The sequence below is a fragment of the Pleurodeles waltl genome, chromosome 5, assembly GCF_031143425.1.
Source record: "Pleurodeles waltl isolate 20211129_DDA chromosome 5, aPleWal1.hap1.20221129, whole genome shotgun sequence".
In the NCBI taxonomy this organism is placed as follows: domain Eukaryota; kingdom Metazoa; phylum Chordata; class Amphibia; order Caudata; family Salamandridae; genus Pleurodeles; species Pleurodeles waltl.
Window position 1 is genome coordinate 983,078,006 of NC_090444.1, and position 19,295 is coordinate 983,097,300.

Here is a 19,295-nt window from a genome sequence, read left to right on the forward strand (position 1 = left end):
CTTTACACCTTCCTCACACACAGCGGACAGTGGTGGCTGATGCATCACTTCTGGATTTGAGTGGCTATCAGAGTCAAACGTCTCTGGTCTCCAGTGGAGTCTCAGCTCCATATCAACCAACCTTCTGGAGTTGGTGACCGTCTCTTGGCGTTGAAAGCCTTCATTCCATCCATTAAGGGCAGACTGGTTCAGGTGTTCTGAACAACAGCAGCTCCATGTAGTACTGCAATAAACAGGGTGGGGGAGGGGTGTTAGGGACCCTCGGCCAGGGCGCTAGTGGTGATCCACATGGCAGACTCTGAATGCCAGGACAGACAACCTCAGACTTCGCCGCCTAGCAGAATACTAGTGGCAATTACACCTGGAGGTGGACGAGAGTCTCTACCACAAATGAAGAGAACATTGGCATGATCTCTTTGCCACTGCCAAAAAATGTTAATGTCCGCACTTCTGCACGTTAGAATTTCTGCAGTGTCTGTTGGTCAGAGACTAATTCCACCCTGAGTGGAACCTGGGACTCCTATCCTCCTTTTCACTGATGTTATACCTGCCACGAGTTCTCAAGAAGACTAGGACCACCCAGTCCCATGTCGCACTAGTGGCTCTGGATTGAGCACAGAGAGTATTGTATCCAGAGCTCCTGGGTTTAGATCTGTCCTCCTATCCGGTTTCTCTCCAGAAGGACCTGCTGTCTCAGCAGCAGGGCATCCAGGCGCTTCTCAGTCTGCACCTTCATGTTTGGAGATTGAGTGACAGCAGCTGAACACATTTGACCTTCCTCCGGTGGTAGTTGATTGTAGGAGGCTGGCCTGGTTTGTAGTCGGTACCAAAGGTACTTATATCTTATACCAGGTCCAGTTATCCATTATTAGTGAAATGTAGTCCGTGTCTAGAATCCAGGCTGTCTAGAGGTAGCTGAAGGCAGAGCAGCCAAGGCTGAACTAGGAGACATGCAAAGCTCTTGCAATACCACTGTAGTCCCAGTACTCACACACATGAAAGGCAATACTCAGTGTTACAAATATAAAGGTACTTTATTTTAGTGACACAATGCCAAAAATACGTTGGGGACTATACTCCCTTAGGAGGTAAGTAAATTACACAATATATACAGGTAAGTACACAGTAGGAAAACAGTGCAAATAGTAAAATCACAATAGGTTGCATTGGGAATAGGGGGAACGCAAACCATATACTAAAATAGTGGAATACGAAAGTCTGTTCCCCACCTAGGCAAGTGTAGTGTGTAGAGGGGCACTGGGAGTGTAAGAAAATTCCAAAAGTAAGTATTGTACCCCACCCCAGAGCTAGGAAAGCAGGAGTAAAACACAGCAAGTTTCCTAAAACACTAGAAGTGATAGAAGATAATGCAAGAACCAAAAGAGACTGCAAGACACCAACGATGGAGTCCTGGACCTGAAGACCTGTGGAAGAAGGGGACCAAGTCCAAGAAGCACTGAAGAGTACAGGAAGAACAGGAGCCCCTGCTAACCCGGATGAAGGTGCAGAAGAAGAACCAGTGAGAAGACAAAGTCAGTATTGCACCAAAGAAGACAGATGCGGGTTCCTGGTTGGTGCAGATGATGTCCCACGCCGGATGGATGAATACAGTCTGGTTTGCGTCGCAGGATTCCGCCAACAAGCCTTGGCACACGCAAAGCTTGCAGTTAGCAGAAAATGGCGCTGCCTGGGACCAGGAGTGGGAGACAGAGGGGGCTCTCAGCAACTCAGAGAGCCCTTAGAAGACCAGCCAGCGCGCACAGGAGTCCCACAGCACGGGGACGAAGGAGGTGCAAATGGAAGACCACACAGCATGACACAAAGGTTTCCCACACCGCCGGAAAACCACTCAGGAAGCTGTGCGTAGGATGGAGTGCTGGGGGCCTAAGCTGTGCTGTGCGCAAAGAACTTCTTGAAAGGTCGCACACAAGCCTTAGCAACTGCAAGTCATGCGGTGCACAGGGGTACTGTCTTGCATGGGGAGGCAAGCTCTTACCTCCACCAACATTTTACAGCTGAACGTTGGGACTGCCGGAGTCACTTTAGACCACAACCCGTGTTGCTGGATCCACGCCTGTCATCTGGAGAGGGGACCCAAGCCACAGGTTGTCACTACAGAGAAGTGCCTGCTGGAGCAGGGAAGTGACTCTGTCACTCCACGGGAGATTCCTTCGGTTCTCCTGGTACAGGCTGAAGACAGGCAGTCCTAGGAGGATGCACGACCTGGAAACTGTTGTAGTTGCTGGCAGGAGCTGAAGATACAATGTTGCAGAAGTCACCTTAGCTTCTTTGTTGCCGTTTTGTAGAGTTCCTGGAGCAGTCAGCGGTTGATCTGTTGGTCGAAGATGAAGTAAAGTATGCAGAGGATTGAAATCCGAATCTTAAGAAACACCAAGAGGAGAGACCCTAAATAGCCCTGAGAGGGGGATTGGTCACCTAACTAGGTAAGCACCTATTAGGAGAGGTCTCTCACATCAGCTGCTGGCACTGGCCACTCAGATGCTCCCAGAGTGCCCCACCACCTTGAAATCCAAGATGGCAAAACCCAGAAACACTCTGGAGGAGCTCTGGTCACCACCCCTGGGGTGGTGATGGACAGGGGAGTGGTAACACCCCCTTCCTTTGTCCAGTTTCGCACCAGAGCAGGGACTGTGGGTCCCTGAACCGGTGTAGACTGGATTATGCAAGGAGGGCACCATCTGTGCCCTTCAAAGCATTTCCAGAGGTTCTGGGAGGATACCCCTCCCATGCCTGTAACACCTATTTCCAAAGGGAGAGGGTGTATCACCCCTCTTCTAAAGGAATTGCATTGTTCTGCCTTCCTGGGATTGAGCTGCTCAAGCCCCAGGAGGGCAGAAGCCTGTCTGTGAGGTGGCAGCACCTGGGGCTGCCTGGAAAACCCCCAGAAGGCTGTTATGGCAGTACTGGGGGTCCACTGTAGAGCCCCCAGAGTGCATGGGATTGTGTTACCAATACTGGAATCGGTATTGGGGTACAATTCCCAGTTGTTAGACACCTTAAATGGCCATATTCTGAGTTAACATTGTGAAGCTGGACATAGGTATTGACCTAAGTCCAGTGCACACTCAAAATGGCCTTCCCGCACTCAAAGTTAGGGGAAAATGGGCCTGGACAATGTGTGGGTACCTCTGCTAGTGCAGGGGTGCCCTCACACACAGGTACTTTGCACCCAGCCTTCAGGGTCTGAAGGCCTGACATATAGGTAACTCATAAGTGACCTGGTGCAGTGAAAATGGCTGTGAAAAAGTGCATGCACTATTCCACACAGGCTGCAATGGCAGTCCTGGATAAGCCTTTGTATGGGCTCCCTATGGGTGGCAAGAGAAATTCTGCAGCCCATAGGGATCCCCTGGGACCCCAATGCCCTGGGTACCTAGGTACCATATACAAGGGTCTTATAATGGGGGGGCAGTATACCAATTTTGAGGCAAATACTGTGTTACCATTATGTAAGGACAAATTTGGAACCAGAGAGAGCATAAGCACTGGGGTCCTGGTTAGCAGGAGCCCAGTGACACAGTCAAGCACTGACGAAAACAGTGAAACATACCGACAAGTAGGCCACAAACCATAAGCACTGGGGTCCTGACTAGCAGGATCCCTGCGACACAGTCAAAACACACTGACAAACAGGCGAAAAATGGGGGTAACTCTGCTAGAAAGAGGCTACTTTTTCACATTGATGTCATCTTAGCAGACAGGCATGCCTTGACAAAAACTGTATATGCCTGTTGTTGGGACAGATTTGTGAGTTGGTTCCGGCACACACTAGATTGACCCCCTCCAGGCCAAGTTATCTGACGTTTTGTTTACTTTTTCCCTGGGTGCAGTTAAAAGGGTGCCTTTCTGCCTTTCTACGGATGCCGGATCAACCCTAATTGTTTAAGTCTCCAGCTATGCACTTTTTTTAAAGGTTTGCAACATTTGTTTCTTCTTCCTCCCTTTGTTGTGCTGCAATTCATTACCTTCCTGATGTGTGCTGCCTTTGACCTTCAAGACTGTGCTCGTCATTACCATTTCATTGGCGATCTGCGTGAGTGCATGTCAAACACTTTTTCATCCCGCTGTACAATACATCTTCCCAGACAAGCTAGTGTTGTGGACACAAGCATCTTTCTTACCTGAAGTTGTGACGTTGTTCCATGTCTGTCAAAGCATCAACCTGCTCACGTTCTGTGCTCCGCCTCACCCGTCTAAGGAGGAGGACAGACTCCTAACTCTTATATCCCAAGAAAGAGCTAAGCTTTTACATAGATCGTACCATAGAACACTGGGTGGAGGATCTGCTCTTTATGGGATTCTCTGGCACGAAAGAAGGCAAGACTGTGCAGAAGACTTCCATCTCCTGCTGGATTGTGCTCTGCATTAAGATCTACTACATGCTTACCAAAAACCAGTCTCTGCGAGGACTGCAAGGTCATTCTATCAGGGCCAAAGCTGCTACTACTGCGCTGGCATGTGAAGTCCCTGTCCTGGACATTTGCTAGGCAGCTACGCAGCTTCTCTCCATCGCTCACAAAACTCTTTTGTCTGAACAGTCAAGTTTGCGAAGAGGGGCATTTTGCCAGATCAGCCTGGGAGGTCTTTCTTCTTTGAGTCCCACCTCCAAGTTTGTTCTGCTTTGATATCTATTCAATAGGTGAGGATTCTGCATCTAGAAGACTAGCAAAAGAACAAGTTACTTACCTTCAATAACGCTCTTTCTGGTTGAGAATCAGCCGTAGATTCCTTTAGGACCTTCCCATCCTATCTGTTCTCTGATTGGACTCTATCGATGAATATGGTGATAAGTCTATTAATCTGCACACAGATCCCACCAATTTGTTTATAGGGTTCGGCGGATACTCTCAAAACCAACTGACGTCCACAAATGGGAATAGCACCTATATAGTCTCTGCACGTCATGTCCGAGTGGAATGGCATCATTGTGGATCCGAATGGCACCACCTACAAACTCACAGAGGTATGGCTGAAAAGTTTCTGAACTCAGTCTGATGTTTGAGAAATATTCCAAACGTGGGAGTCTGCAGCTAGGAAGCCTCTACCGGAAAGTGGTACGGAAGGTGAGTAACTAGTTAGTTTGAGCAAAAGAGACTCCCAGTGTCAAGGGGACCTACCTAGTCTTGCCTGAGCCCTGCTGCTGGCCACTGCCGGAGTCCTGATTTCCAAGCGGTGACTTCCAGGTTCTTGACCCTTAGATGGCATCAGAGTAGTCCTCCTGAACCCACGATGAAGATACAGAAGTTTTGGGCACATTGTGACCATGAAGCACCCTCTTCGTACTGAGAAACAACTGTCTTTGATGACTTCCAAACCAAAGTTGCAGTGAGATTTGCACTTCGCACTGACATCAACAGACTGCAATAACCACCAATGTGAAGCTTCATTGACTATTAACTCTTCGCGCCAGAGCATCTATCATCCGTGATGCCAGACCTCCTCTTCAGTTCGCCAACAACCTCCTCCTAGTACCGCCAACAACCTCCTTGCAGTCCCTGCCAATGGGAACAAACTCTGTGTCCTTTAATGGTATGCCTGGTGCAGATTTCCTGTTCTGTCTGTGACAGCACAGCAGCACCTCCAGGTTAGAAACAGCCTTGCCAGAGTCAGTCTTTAGGTGCTGTTCTGTCTGATGAAGCAACCCCTGATCCATTGGTTCTCCCACTGTGGATTGCCTTCACCTCCTACCACTTGCTCTCTAAATTAGCCCTCAGACCCTCCGTTTAGGAGTGGTACCTCTGAAAACATGAGCTTTCAGGGTTCCCTGGATGGCTGGACCTCCAATCTCTTCTATCACTGGTGGAACTAATTTCCCAGGATGCAGTCAATGGGATCTGGAGACTCACTGTGACCCTACTTTCAGCTACTCCCCCACCCTATTTGTGGAATACCAGATAAGGTGGAAATAATCTGGCCCCTGTCCTGAGCTACACTGCATATGCATCCTGACAGGTACTGACCTGGGAAAGCTAGCCTTCCCACCACGTGGTCCGGCTGGCACGGAAACCTTTCACCAGCAGTGGCTAGTATCCCATTGACTTTGATTTGATGAAAGTGGCAACTCCCACTCTCTGGGACCAAAAGCTTACCCTATGAATAGTTTCCCCAAACCAAGGGAGAGTAAGACATGTTCTACCATCTGCTCCTGGGGGCTCCCTTCCCCCAAGTCCAAACTGGCCACCCATGGAGAGTCCCCACCAGTAGGTGGTTTCTTAGTAAAGGCAAGAGCTAGAATCAGACCTACAAGTTTTAAAGGTTTTAGGTGAAAATGGCACCAAAAAGCACAACACACCACTCACAGTTATCTGTTATCTGGTTGCGTTGCACTGAGTGAAAGTCCCAAGTTCAGGTTAATGGAAGTGGAGCTCAATTGTGATGTAGGGATGACCAGGCGCGCCCCCCTGAAGTTACCTTCTCAAGTCCGTACGGGGAGTTTGATGTTTGTGTTGTTGTGGGCTGCAAAGAGGTCATTGGCACAAAGAGTATGGCAAGCGTCGCGGACAGTCATTGTTTTGAAACGAAAAACTAGTTGCTGCTGGAGATTCGCGTTGGTGGTTGACTATTGCAGTTTGCGTAAGGTGTGCGGGTCTTGCTGGACCTTTGCTTTGCTGTTCATCGTGGTCAGTCATTTCTCATGTAAATAGGGCACTTTGTAGTTGCAAGGAGCCCAAAATGTCAGTATCTTCACCATTTCCTCAGGAGGAGTACACTCTGATGCCAGGAAAGAGTCCAGAACCTTAGGGGCACCTCTTGGGGATCAGGACTCCAACAGAGGGCAGCAGCAGGGCTCAGGCAGATCCAGTTGGAAGCCCCTGGATTTTATCTCTATACCTTAAATAGGAGGTCATTCAACTGACTTTTGGAGTCCTTTCTAGGGAGTGTGGTTTCAAGGCAGCCGGGTCCCATCTTCCTTCTTCAGACAGAAAGACAGACCTTCTGGATCTTCCACAGGTCCAAAAGTGTTGTGATGAGAGGTTCTGAAGGTGCCACTTTTATGCCTGGTGCCAGTGAGGAATTAGGTGGTCTCCTTTAAAATGTGCCTGGTGTCTGGTTTCTTTGTATAAACCGCAGACAGGGCCTCTTGGAGTGAAATCAGGGCAGGGCACAGCTCCCCAGCCGTCCTGTCAAGAAGAGCCTTGTCCCCTAACACCTAGACCTCTTTTGTCCCTTTTTCTAGAAAGAATACACCACTTACAACAGGAAAGACGTTCACAGTCAGGTGACCTAGAACACTGGCAGAAAGACATATTTGGGTTAGACAGAAAAACGCAGACTTCTAAAAGTGACATTTTCAGAATAGTAAATTAAAAACCAACTTTAACATTAAAGGGTATTTTAAAATGCAATTTGTTTGAGTGGAATAAGCATTTCTCTATCTGGTTCCAAACTGAAGTAATCAGTTATTAAATTAACCAAGGTAATCCAGTGTAACCTTTGGGAGAGCCTTACAGCAGTGGAAAACAACTTCAGGAGTTTTTCATGGGGAGAACATGTAAACCTTCAGTACACATGTCCTCCTTTTTACATACCATGGAGACTGTCCTATGAGGGTTTAGGGCCTAACTTAGGAGTGACCTAAACATATTAAAAAGGAAGGTTTAGACCTAGCAAATGTTTAATTATGCCAGGTCGAAATGGCAGTGGCTGGCCTTAGACATGCTACTTTTAGTAGTTGGTACAATGAGAGTTGAAGCCAATTAGTAGCATTTTATTTACAGGCCCTGCCTTCAAGTACTACCATTTACTGGGGACTGACAAGTAAGTTATATCTGCCAATTGCGTGGATGCCAATTTTACCATTTTAAAGGGCACAATCACTTTACCACTTGTTAGCAGGAAAAATGTGCAGAGTCATAAAAGCCAACGGAACGGAACGGAACGGGATGAGCATACAGAAATCTGGCATGACTATTCAGAAATTGCCAGTTCCAATACAGAGTAATACTTGGCAAGAGAGCCGCGTATTCGAAGTGGGTATGGTAAAAGCATAGTCCTAAAATATGGTTCTGTTTTTGCTTTTTTTCCTTAAATATTCATTGTGAGCAAAAGAACTAAAGTGTTTTCATTGCCTGCAAGGTGCAGCCATATATTGTGAATAGCACAGGCAGGGTGTTCGGGTTATAGGGCATGTCTGAGATGCATGAGCAGTTTAATAAAGGGCACAGTGCTGTGGTAACATAGCAACCCAAACTAGTCAAAATTGATTTCAAATTCCTCCCGGGAGTGCTTAAAAAAATATTTCACGAGAAAAGTGTCATACAAATAAATTATGTTGAAGTTATTGTCGGGGGGAGAAATACCCTTACAAATTACAGATTTAAATAATGAGAAGGGTAGAAAATAGTATGCTTACTGCAGCACACAGCACTAGTATCAACTCTGTATTCAATACAAATTTTCCAATTTAAAAAGTATGCAGTGTTAAAACCGCTTAAACTGTAACATGTTATGGCATTCAGTGACCTTTACAATGCACTACACCTCATTGTTGATGTACATGTCACCAAAACCCACATTGGCCTTGTGGGGCTATTATGCAATGTTGCCCGTTACTTGTCTTCTAGGTATAGATCCACATATTACAGTTGCACACTGGCACAAGTATAGTTAAGGTGAGTGTTAATTTTACATTTATACTGGAGGTGAAATGGAAAATCTCCCAGCATCCATGATATCTTGGCAAATTCTTCAGAATAACAGAAGCCAGACAAATGGACCCCATTCCATAGCATCCATCTCTACGTGATGTCCCTCCATTTCCCTGCATCCAGCTCTACGGGAAATGCCATCACTGCATTCTACCCCCATATGTATCGACATGACCTAACATCATTTTATCATCCGGCATCTATCTCTACGGGAAGCAACGTTCTTGCAATTTCCATCATCCCTCTTTACAGGAAATGAACTTACTGGTTTTCTGCCAAAACCTAAAAGGAAAAGCCAGGCAAGTGAACCTTACTTCTCACCATCCATCTCTTCAGGAAGTAGTTGTTCCCCTTATGAGGATAACATATTGGGGGTCATTACAACCCTGGCAGACGGTGTTAAAGCGGCGGTAAGACCGCCAACAGGCTGGCGGTCTTTTTTTGAGGATTATGACCGTGGCGGTTACCGCCATGGTCATCCGCCGCTTCTCCGTTCTGCCCGCCAGGGCGGAGACGACCGCTGGGCTGGAGACCTGGGTCTCCAGCCCGGCGGCCGTGACAATACCGCCGCCGGTATTTTGACCCAGCTTACCGCCGTGGATTTCCAGCGGTAGGAACAGCCATGAAATCCATGGCGGTAAGCACTATCAGTGCCAGGGAATTCCTTCCCTGGCACTGATAGGGGTCTCACCACCCCCCACCCCCACCCCGACTCCCTCCCCTACACCCCCCACCACTCCTGCCACCCCCCAAAGGTGGCAGGACCCCCCTCCCCACCCGACCCCTGACATTACCTTACACATACACTCCCGACACGCATGCAGGCACCACCAACACACATACACGCACACCCACCGACATACCTGCCAACATCCACACACACACACGCACACCCACATTCAAACATACACGCACACATCCATACAGTCATACCTACAGACATACATGCACTCATTCCCAAAACACACAACAACCCCGCAAGCATACACGCACTCACACACCCCCTCTACATACACAGACGCACATCCCCATGCACCCACACAACGCCCCCCGCCCCCCTCCCCTAACGGACGATCGACTTACCTGTTCTGTCGATCCTCCGGGAGGGGACTCGAGCCATGGGGACAGCTCCGCCGACACTACACTGCCAACAGAACACCGCCGCGCCGAATCACAGGATGTGATTCGCTGGGCGGTGTTCTGTTGGCGTGGCGGTGGAGGTGGAGCAACCTCCACTTCCCCGCCGCCCGTCACTATGGCTGTTGGCGGCTCTCTGTCGGAAAAACGACAGAGTGCTGCCAACAGTCACATTACGCCGAGCGGAAAACCGCCACCACTGGCGGTCTTCAGCACGGCGGTCCCTCGGCGGTCTTGTAAAAAGACCACCAAGGTTGTAATGACCCCCTTTGTCTCAACTGTCTATATACAATTGTCAACACTTGTAACATGTTTCTAGTAACAGCAATATCTTACAAGTCCCTTATTGGATGCTAGGCATAACCCACTGTGGCATGTCACTTCTTTCCTGGCAACATTAATAGGCTTATCTTTACAAGATGACATGTGTGGCAACCTATTCTAATACCATTTTATGTGTTATGAAACTGTCCTGGGAACTTTAACTCCTTTTATGTATCATCTTGGACAGGTGGGTCTGTAAGGGTGTACATGGTGATTAGTCCTGTATTGCCATCAGCCTCTGTACCTCTATTGAACCATGATCAGTAGTGTACATGAGATCAGCCCTTACTGTCTGAATGGTCTATCTTTCCTGGAGAGGAGGAAACCCTTATCTCATTTGATGAGAAGTCATTGCAGACCCTAAATTATTGGAATATCTACTTCATTACCCACTGTAAGCAAAGACTTAAGTACTCATCAACCTTCAGGTTTCTTTGTATCTCTTAAGCGTAGCACAACTTAAGGGAATAAGATGGGGGCGTTGTTCTGCTCTTTAAGGAGGATTAGCTCTTTGTGGAGGATTAACTAGAACCTTATGGGTGTCTTCGCTATATCACTCTGGGACGCGCCACGCACTGGCCACCCTATTTGATACCTTAATTTTGTAATTACCCCCAGGTAGATTTCCCTAGCCTATGGTGTTATACTATTACTACAAGTATAGCAGGACTGTGTACTAGACCAACACAAACTTCACAATATAGAGACATAGTCCACATATACCATCAGTAAATGTTGTTGTATCTCGACAAGCTCAGTACCACATCCAACCCCTAAACAGATCAGGGAAAGATGTTGTTGACAACCTTGAACATGTCATTATGATTACAAAGGAATCTATGGGAACAGATCTAATCCTTTCGTTAGACACTCTTGTACGCCCAGGGTAAACACAAAAAAGATATGAAAAGCATTTTCAAAACATTTATTGAAATTATCCTATTCTTTTATAAAACAAAAAAGCACTGCGATTATTAGATAGTTAAGAACTTCAACTGCAATCAGCATTATTAGAATTGTAAACAATATGAACAATTCAACTGTGGTAATTGTTGCTAATGTTTGCTTAGTCCTGTCTGTATCTAATATTTATAAAGGGAGCCTAGTGGGAATACACTGCCAGATCATTTGGGTTATTCTAACCCCCATACTTTGGTCCTAAGTGTCAGGTAGCCAGTGCAGGTTATCGTCCTTGGCAGGAGGTTTGAGTCAGCAGGGCTGAATCTCAGTCACAGCCTACAGAAGTTGTCTGATAATCCCAGTATAAAAGTGCTCCTCTCGCTGAGCCATAGCGTGGAAGCTGTTTATATATTAAAGTATTGTTCTTATCACACTGTGAAAAAGACGCTGAGCAGCTCATTTGTTTCATCTAGACAAGAAGTGTCTCCTCACCAGCACAGCAAGAAAGCAAAACAATGACCTTGTGTTCTAAAATGTATTACCCTGGAAATAGTTGTACAGACCACAGGGCATCAGTGCCTCTCAGAAATGCACTTACAGCACATTCACATGTTAAATTGTGGAAAAGGTTACCACAGAAAGGAGGTGTTAACTTAAATGAAGACTACATGCAAGCTACGTGACACTGGAGTTGTGGATATAGCCATCCCTTTGATGAGAAAGAGAAAACAGCGATTGGCTGTACACATTAGTGAAAGACATTCAGAGGACATGTGTGCACACACTCACTATCTCATTCACTCTCTCAGGCATTTAGTATTATCATGTGTGGATTGGAGTTGTCATGATCATGAGAAAAAAAAGAAAAAAGTATCTGTTTTTTCCTCCTCAATATAGCATCAAGGAAATCCTTGTTGTGCTAAATTCACCATCTTCCCAGCTTTTAAGAACATACAGAGCTGTACGGGAAAACCAACTTATTTTATCACAGTTTGGGCATTTTTCAAAGAGATAACTAATTTTTCTGGATGATTGTAATTTCAATTTACTTCCAGGTTGTGAAACCCATTGGTGATCCTGGAAAGCTATAAATTTCCTGAGATTAGACAAATTTCCGATTCTGGCAAAGAGATGGTCATTTTTGTAGATCCTCAAGATTTTCCCAAAAAAGCTAACATTGAAATAAACATTAATGAAGATATGTAGGAAAAAACTGCCATTGGTGACCACGTTTTCGTCTGTAACTGCCTATTATGATGGCGGGTTTACAGCAGAAGTATACCATTACATATGCTAGATTCTTCTGGTTGCGGGATATTTAAGGTTTGTGGGTTGACCAAGAACCGGTGGTACCCAGAGCCAACAACTTAGCTGCATCTTACAATGCTTTTTCATTGTGTACTGAGTACTGATCAATTTATATGGTTAAAATATATAGAATGAAAAATGAGTATGAAGGAAACCTATGTATTTTTTAAAGGGACACCAGATACGAAATTTAGGAGCAGTCATTATGTCTGCATCTCCAGGTTTGTGGGTACCCATACTAGCATGTGATTCAGAGGGCATTTTTCAAATATCTTTCTTACGTACTTACATTTGAAAGGCACAAATGCAGAGAAAGCCATCTGTTAATAACAAATGTTCTGCTGATCTATGTTTCTACTTGTCTCCTGATAACAATGGTACCTCTCCTGTACAGCTAAGCCTAGTGGCAGCAAAAGTAAAAGGGCTCAAATCCTAACACATCACATTTTTCCACTGAAAACTGGTCTTTTTTTTTTTTTTTTTTTTGCAATGTGGGTAGCTGTGGATTTTGGGCTGTTGCTCAGCCAACATTTAAGGAAACCTAGCAACACCAGACACGTGGGTGTATCCAGGTTGGGTGACTTACATAGCTCTCACTAGGTTTTCTTACCCAGAAGCCCTTGCAAACCTCAAACTTTGACAAACACACATTTCCCACACATTTCTGTGAGAAAAAACATCTGGAATCCACAGTAATCCACAAAATTCTTACAACCCAATTATAGGCCCCTTGTCCCAATAAAACGCCGCCCCACATGTGTGGCTGGGACTAGTGCCTGCGACAGGAATGAACCAAATTAAGGTCAGTTGGAGTCTGTTGTGATAATTTTCTGGATCCCTGCAGATTCCAGAAGTTCATGTTACGGAAATGTAAGAAAAATGTGTCATTTTAGGCAAAGTTTGAGCTTTGCAAGGCTTTGTTGGTAAGGAAATGTTTTGGGATCCACGCAAAGCACACCATCTTGGACTTCCTTGGGTGTCTAGTTTTCAGAAATGTTTGGGTCTGGTAGGCCTCTTGAGGTGGCGGACTATCCAACCCCAAAACGTGCAGCCATTCACAATGATAAGTGGGAGATTATTGTGATTTAGCCACATGTTTCTGGCTGACCTGAAGAAACATTCTACAAAAAATAAGATGTCCTCTCTCTTGCCATTGGGATGGGATGCTTTTGTCCGCAGGGGAGCAAAAGACTGTTGAGGATTCAGGGGCAAGGGTGGGGCCTGATGTCAGGATGGGCCAGACCCACTCCATTAGTGTATAAACAAAAATAAAATCCTGCCACACAGTAGGCTTTCTGCCTACCTCTGATGTAAATTGCAGGCAAGCCCCCTGTCTGCTTCTGGGGGAAGGAAGGGGCAGAAATGGGGCAGAAAGACCTCTGGTTGGCAGTCAGGTTACCCCCTGTCCAAGCAAGGACCCTCACTCTAGTCAAGGTAAAAGAGAATCACCCTCAGCTATCCCGCGCTCACACCCTTGGTAGCTTGGCACGAGCAGGCAGGCTTTACTTCAGAGTGCTAGGTGTAAAATATTTGTACCAACACACAGAGTAACTTAATGAAAACACTACAAAATTACACAACACAGGTTTAGAAAAATAGAAAATATTTATCTAAACAAAACAAGACCAAAACGACAAAAATCCAACATACACAAGTCAAGTTATTAATTAAAATGTAAAAAGAGTCTTCATGTTCTTTTAAACACAACGTTAACGCTTTTAGTGTGAAAATGTACCTGGGTCGAGTAAAAAATAACCCTCCACGGGCGAGTGTGCGTGGAAGGAAGTCTGTGATGCGTCGCTATCACTCACAATCGAGACAGTGCATCGTTTCTCCTTTGGTCAGGTCAGCGAGCTTTGTTTCTTCTCTCCACAGGAGAGCGATGCGTCGATCTGGACAAGCACTCTCGAGTCCGGGCAGCACTCTCTTTTGTACACGCCCAACGATGTTTGCGCCAGAAATCCTGTTGCACGGTTATCCAAAAATCACGCAGTCAGCGATGGAGCTCGCCTGCAGATTAAAACATCCCATCCCAATGGAAAGTGACAGGACATCTTATTTTTTGTAGACTCTTGCCATTCAAGTCAAATCAAACTTAGGCGGCTTGGGGAGCTCTTCTTGAGCTAAAAAATGAAAAGAAGAAATCCCTCTGATGCAAAGCATCAGAGGGTCCTTTATACTTCTCCTCAGTGTCTCCCAGACGCAGTGGGGAGGAAATGCATGCTTCAGCCATTGGCCGACGCACACACTTAGGTGCTAATGTCATAACAATGGGTTGTATGTGTGTACATAGCACAGTTGCTTTGTGAACACACTTATTAACCTGTTGCTTGGTTGAATCTGCTAGATACTCATTGCTAAGCAGGTTGTCATGGAAACCTTCTGATTTATTCTCTTTGCTAAAGTACAGCATGAAAGCGGTTAGTGTTTCACATGGAAGCAATGCCCATTATTATTATAGTTATGCACATTTGATATAAGATTTTCTGTATGGGGATTTTCGCTGGGTAAATGTCATATCATTATAGCAAGATGCACACAAGAAATATTGCTCTGCCTTTAGAGTCTTACATCTCAAAGACTGTAAGTGAGGGTAGATACTGTTGTTCTGTACCCAAACTCTATCTGGATTTGACATTGTCCACAGCTTCTTTGGCATCCCTCCGGTCAGTCAGGTGCAGTTCCTTCGCCATGAGGGTCCAACCCACGGAACATAGTCTCATTCCTTTGGGTAATAACTCAAATCCTTTGGAATGTGGTAACAGGCTGGCCCTCTAGGCATACGGGGTCACCTAGTACTAAACGCCCACGTCAAGTTTATCACGGGTCCCATCAATTCACCAGTAGTACTTTACCAGTGACCCTTTCTGGCACACGGGTTCATCACAGTGTAGGGGTCTGGGTTTGAAAAGACCTGCACAGAGCTTCACCCTCAGCGGTCCTCTCCTGATATACAGTGGGTTTGCAGAGCCAACACAGTACATGGACAATGACTGGATCAGTGCCCAAGTTCTCACCTTGCTCATGGAATCTTCTCACCCGACTCCCCATTGGACTTCACTCCCTCCAGTGCTTTCCTCTTCCTCACATGGCACAGTGATCTTGGCAGGGGCTGGTGCTCTATGCTCCAGGGAAGATGATCTGTGTGTCCTGGGTGATGTCCCCTCACTCAGCAGAGAGACTAGTATGCCTTTGCTCCCAGTCCTACACACAGGCAAAAGTCATGCAAAGCTTCCCCTTCTCACACATCCAGTCCGGCTGCTTGGCAGATGATACATTTTGGAGTCTCAACCTTTCCTTCTTATAGTCCATTTCCAGGCAGCAAAATGTAACTAAGGGTCGGAGTCTTTGAAATTTTATGTTGGGGTTCTGCTTCTTTTGAAGTGGACCTTTCTCCTTTTCTTCTTTCCTCATAAAAGACTGGTTCAAGATTCAGAAGCTGATTTTCCTACAACCCATGGCCAGAGTTCACAACTGGATGTCAGATATAGTGATATGTGCATCAAGAGGTTAAGCCCAGACACCCAACCCTACTCTTTGATTCCTGTATCAGTCTCCCATTTCCCTTTCTCAGTTGTGTCCAGACCCCTTTCTTGTGATCTATCACTGAATCAAAGAGCAGTCATCTTGAAGTGTAAAGGGAGTTTCTTCTTTTTCCCTCCAGTGTGTGTTGCACCTGTCTCACAGGAAGGCAGCAATACACAAATTTGCCTCGATGGATTCCTCTCTTCATCAAGCCTTCACCAGGCAGGCTTGGGGTTCCCAATATGGAACCCATGGTCCACCATGGAGTGTACAATTGCCGGGACACTTACATAGTGTACATTCACAGCACCTGTACTGTCCAACACTTGGAACTCCATGCATTGTACACACTTACATGCTCACACACACAGTCTTTCTACACTGTCAGCACTGAAGCTTTTCTATATTTAATCAGGGTGTCCTCTTTACAAACACACATGCTGCCAGTACATGCACTTACCGTGTGCACACTGCACAACACTTCACTCTTTATGTATTGTACTTAACACAAGCACACCTATTACCAGCACATGCTCTCATTGTACATGCCCTGCACAGCACTACATCTCGTGTGTCATGTATTCCCTACCGGCATACATATACCCAGTTTATGCACTAACCTCACATGCACTGCACAGTACTGCCTTATCCTTGTTCTGTACCGTTCCCAGGGACACATACATCCTTCGCAATTACTACTCCTGCGCTGTGCAGCATTTCACATCAACCTGATGTAGGCTAAGGGTTAGTTAAGCACAATAGCGGAGCTTTAAAAAGGAGTGAGGCTGTAGGCCACACTCCAATGACACAGACTAAAGGTTCTGTTCATTGCTACTGATCACTACATGGTATGCTGCTGTTTTGCTTTACTTTTGACTGAGCCAAAATATACACACTGAAAGGAGTTGAAAAGATTCTCTGGAATGCACTTCTTAATCTAAAGAAGACATTTATTATAGCTTTTCGCAAGGCTTGTGAAGGAAGGCTTGAATAGCCAAAATATTACTTTTAAAATGTGCAACAATAAAGTAAGACCATGTACAAACAATCTTCAGTCTATAAACAGCAAATATATACATGCAAGGATACAAATACTTATATTGATATATGTGTATATATATATTCATGCACAATGCAAAGCAAATAATTAATAAAATGCATCACCATAGGGCCTGTCAGGTGCTTCATCTTTCTCCTGCCAGCAAGCCGATGACCCTGTTCGACTGCGAGAAAGAGAGAACTCACGGGAAATATATATCAGGCATTCGACGTCTAAAATCCTGATTGAGGTCTCGGAATCTCCCACTGTTGATCTGAGTCTCATATATTTTAAACAAACGAGGAAGGAGCTTTCTGGAAAAGCCCCTCCTGCTTGCATAAGAAGTATTAAAAATGCTGGCTATTTTAGGTCAGGGTTGAAAGAAACAGGTTGGAACTGGACAGTTTCCCAAGGTGTCTCTACGAAGCCTAAGCCTTTCCCTGCTGTACCATAAACATCAGTCTAGTACATCCTACTCGTGCTGACTGACTGACTCCTTAATATTATGACCTAGCTCTTCGGTTATATGCCCTAGCTCTTCGGTGAGAAAGAGAGCACGCATAATAGAAAACACGTTGTTTGATATGTTTGTACGGAAAACTACTCGTTCCCTTAACGTGGCAGTGAAGCTAAGGCTAAGCTGAATACAAAATGGAGTCTAGTGATCACTAATGTGACGGTGGACAGCTAAGCCAAGTGCAAAATAGTGCAACCCAAAGTCAGTGGTCAAAATACAAATATCTACAGCTGCCACCACTACGCTTGTGCTGCTTAACTCTGTGTGAAGGCAGTAGCCTTTCACCAATGCCGGGATGGCACTTTAAGCACCCATCTCTGTCCAAAAAGACCACAGTAAGTAAGGCAGGGCTATGTTGTGGCACACACTCAGGATCAATTTTTTCCTATGACAAAAAAAATATCAGCTTCAGGGAGCCTGACAAGTTGGGGAATTAGTACAGGGGTACAAGTCTTCAGCCATACAGAGGACTTTTATGTCCCAAGAGCTTTAGTTTCAGAATACAACTCCTCTCTAATGGCTTATGTTCCTGGTATTTAGTCAGGTGCTGAAGGGAGGACATTTTTACAGTAGATTAAAAAAACATAGCAGCAACAGCTCTCCCAAATGCATTTTGGTATTTGCAGTTAGTTTAAGGTACTCTGAAGTAAGATGTTCGTCATCAGGGTTGGCACAGCCAGTGGTTGCGACCCAGGACTTTGGTGTTTCTGCATTGTAGGATTTTCACTGATGGTCATCTACGTAAAATGTCCCCACATGCATGCAGGAACCCTGGAACACTTCATTTTCTTATTATCATGTATGTTTCTAGGAGGTGAATGTTTATAACTTGTGTAAAAAAAAAAAAAGGGTAGTAGTATATAATATTTCAATTTTTCGTAATAACGTTTAACAAAAACGATTTTGAAATAAAATAAGCGATTGCAAGTTTAATTGACCTGCAGCCAATGCAGACCAGATACTACGTCATGTTGGTAAAACGAAATGTGAAAATGTTGTATATTTAAAAAAAAAAAAAAAAATGAAAACTCTCAGCTCCACATACATTATTGCATTGCCCAGGTTAAGCATACTAGCTCTATAAGAGACTAACGAAGCCACAGGTTTTCGAAACTAGATTTATTTTTAAAACACTTCGGTCTCCGAATTTAAATTACCATAATGATTTTTAATCTCAATAGATTGCTTTGAAAACAATGGTAATAATTGCTAATAAATGTCCGGAACGAAAAATTAAAGCAAAATCATTTTCCTAGTAACAAACAAAGGCTGGAAAACCAAATATCTTTAGTAGCATTCTTATTCATCACTAGATGTTGCTAAATGTGTGTGTTTTTGCAAATACAGGTCTAATCCCGCTACTTGGAATTGATGTGTGGGAGCATGCCTATTACCTGCAATACAAGAATGTGAGACCTGACTACATGAAAGCCATATGGAATGTCATCAACTGGGACAATGTCTCGGAGAGATATCAGGCCTGCAAGAAGAAATAAAGTGAAAATCACAGATCTGCAAGACATACCATATCTAAGCTTTGTGGCTGCTGGTCTGATACTTCACTTACATATTTGCGTGCCTAACATCTTTGCAGTGTTAATTGCTTTTCACAAATAAAATCAATAAAGCTTGTTTTTCTTGAATCTGAACAATATCTGCTTTAGGTTCTCATCATTGATTGTTTTTGAGGTACTTCTAGTAGTTATGTTGACTCTTGGAATCCTTCAGTTATCTCCTCTGTGAATCCCGCAAACTTTTTTGTTGCATTTGCCAAAATGTTTTTAATTGGCAACTTCACCGTTACTGGTGGCATTACAGGGTTGGAATGTTTAGTGATTGAGCATCCCAGGGACGGAATGTTCAGTGATTGAACTCC

The 19,295-nt window shown here is 45.0% G+C and overlaps 1 protein-coding gene across 1 annotated transcript in view; it reads left to right on the forward strand.

The window, feature by feature from the left end:
• SOD2 (superoxide dismutase 2) overlaps positions 1 to 19,071 on the forward strand; it is a 232,654-nt gene extending 213,583 nt beyond the window's left edge. The window contains exon 5 of the mRNA XM_069235142.1: positions 18,767 to 19,071. Within this exon, the coding sequence (XP_069091243.1) occupies positions 18,767 to 18,915 (149 nt within the window). The 3' untranslated portion in view covers positions 18,916 to 19,071. The remainder of the gene's footprint in view (positions 1 to 18,766) is intronic.
• Positions 19,072 to 19,295: the final 224 nt, after the last annotated feature.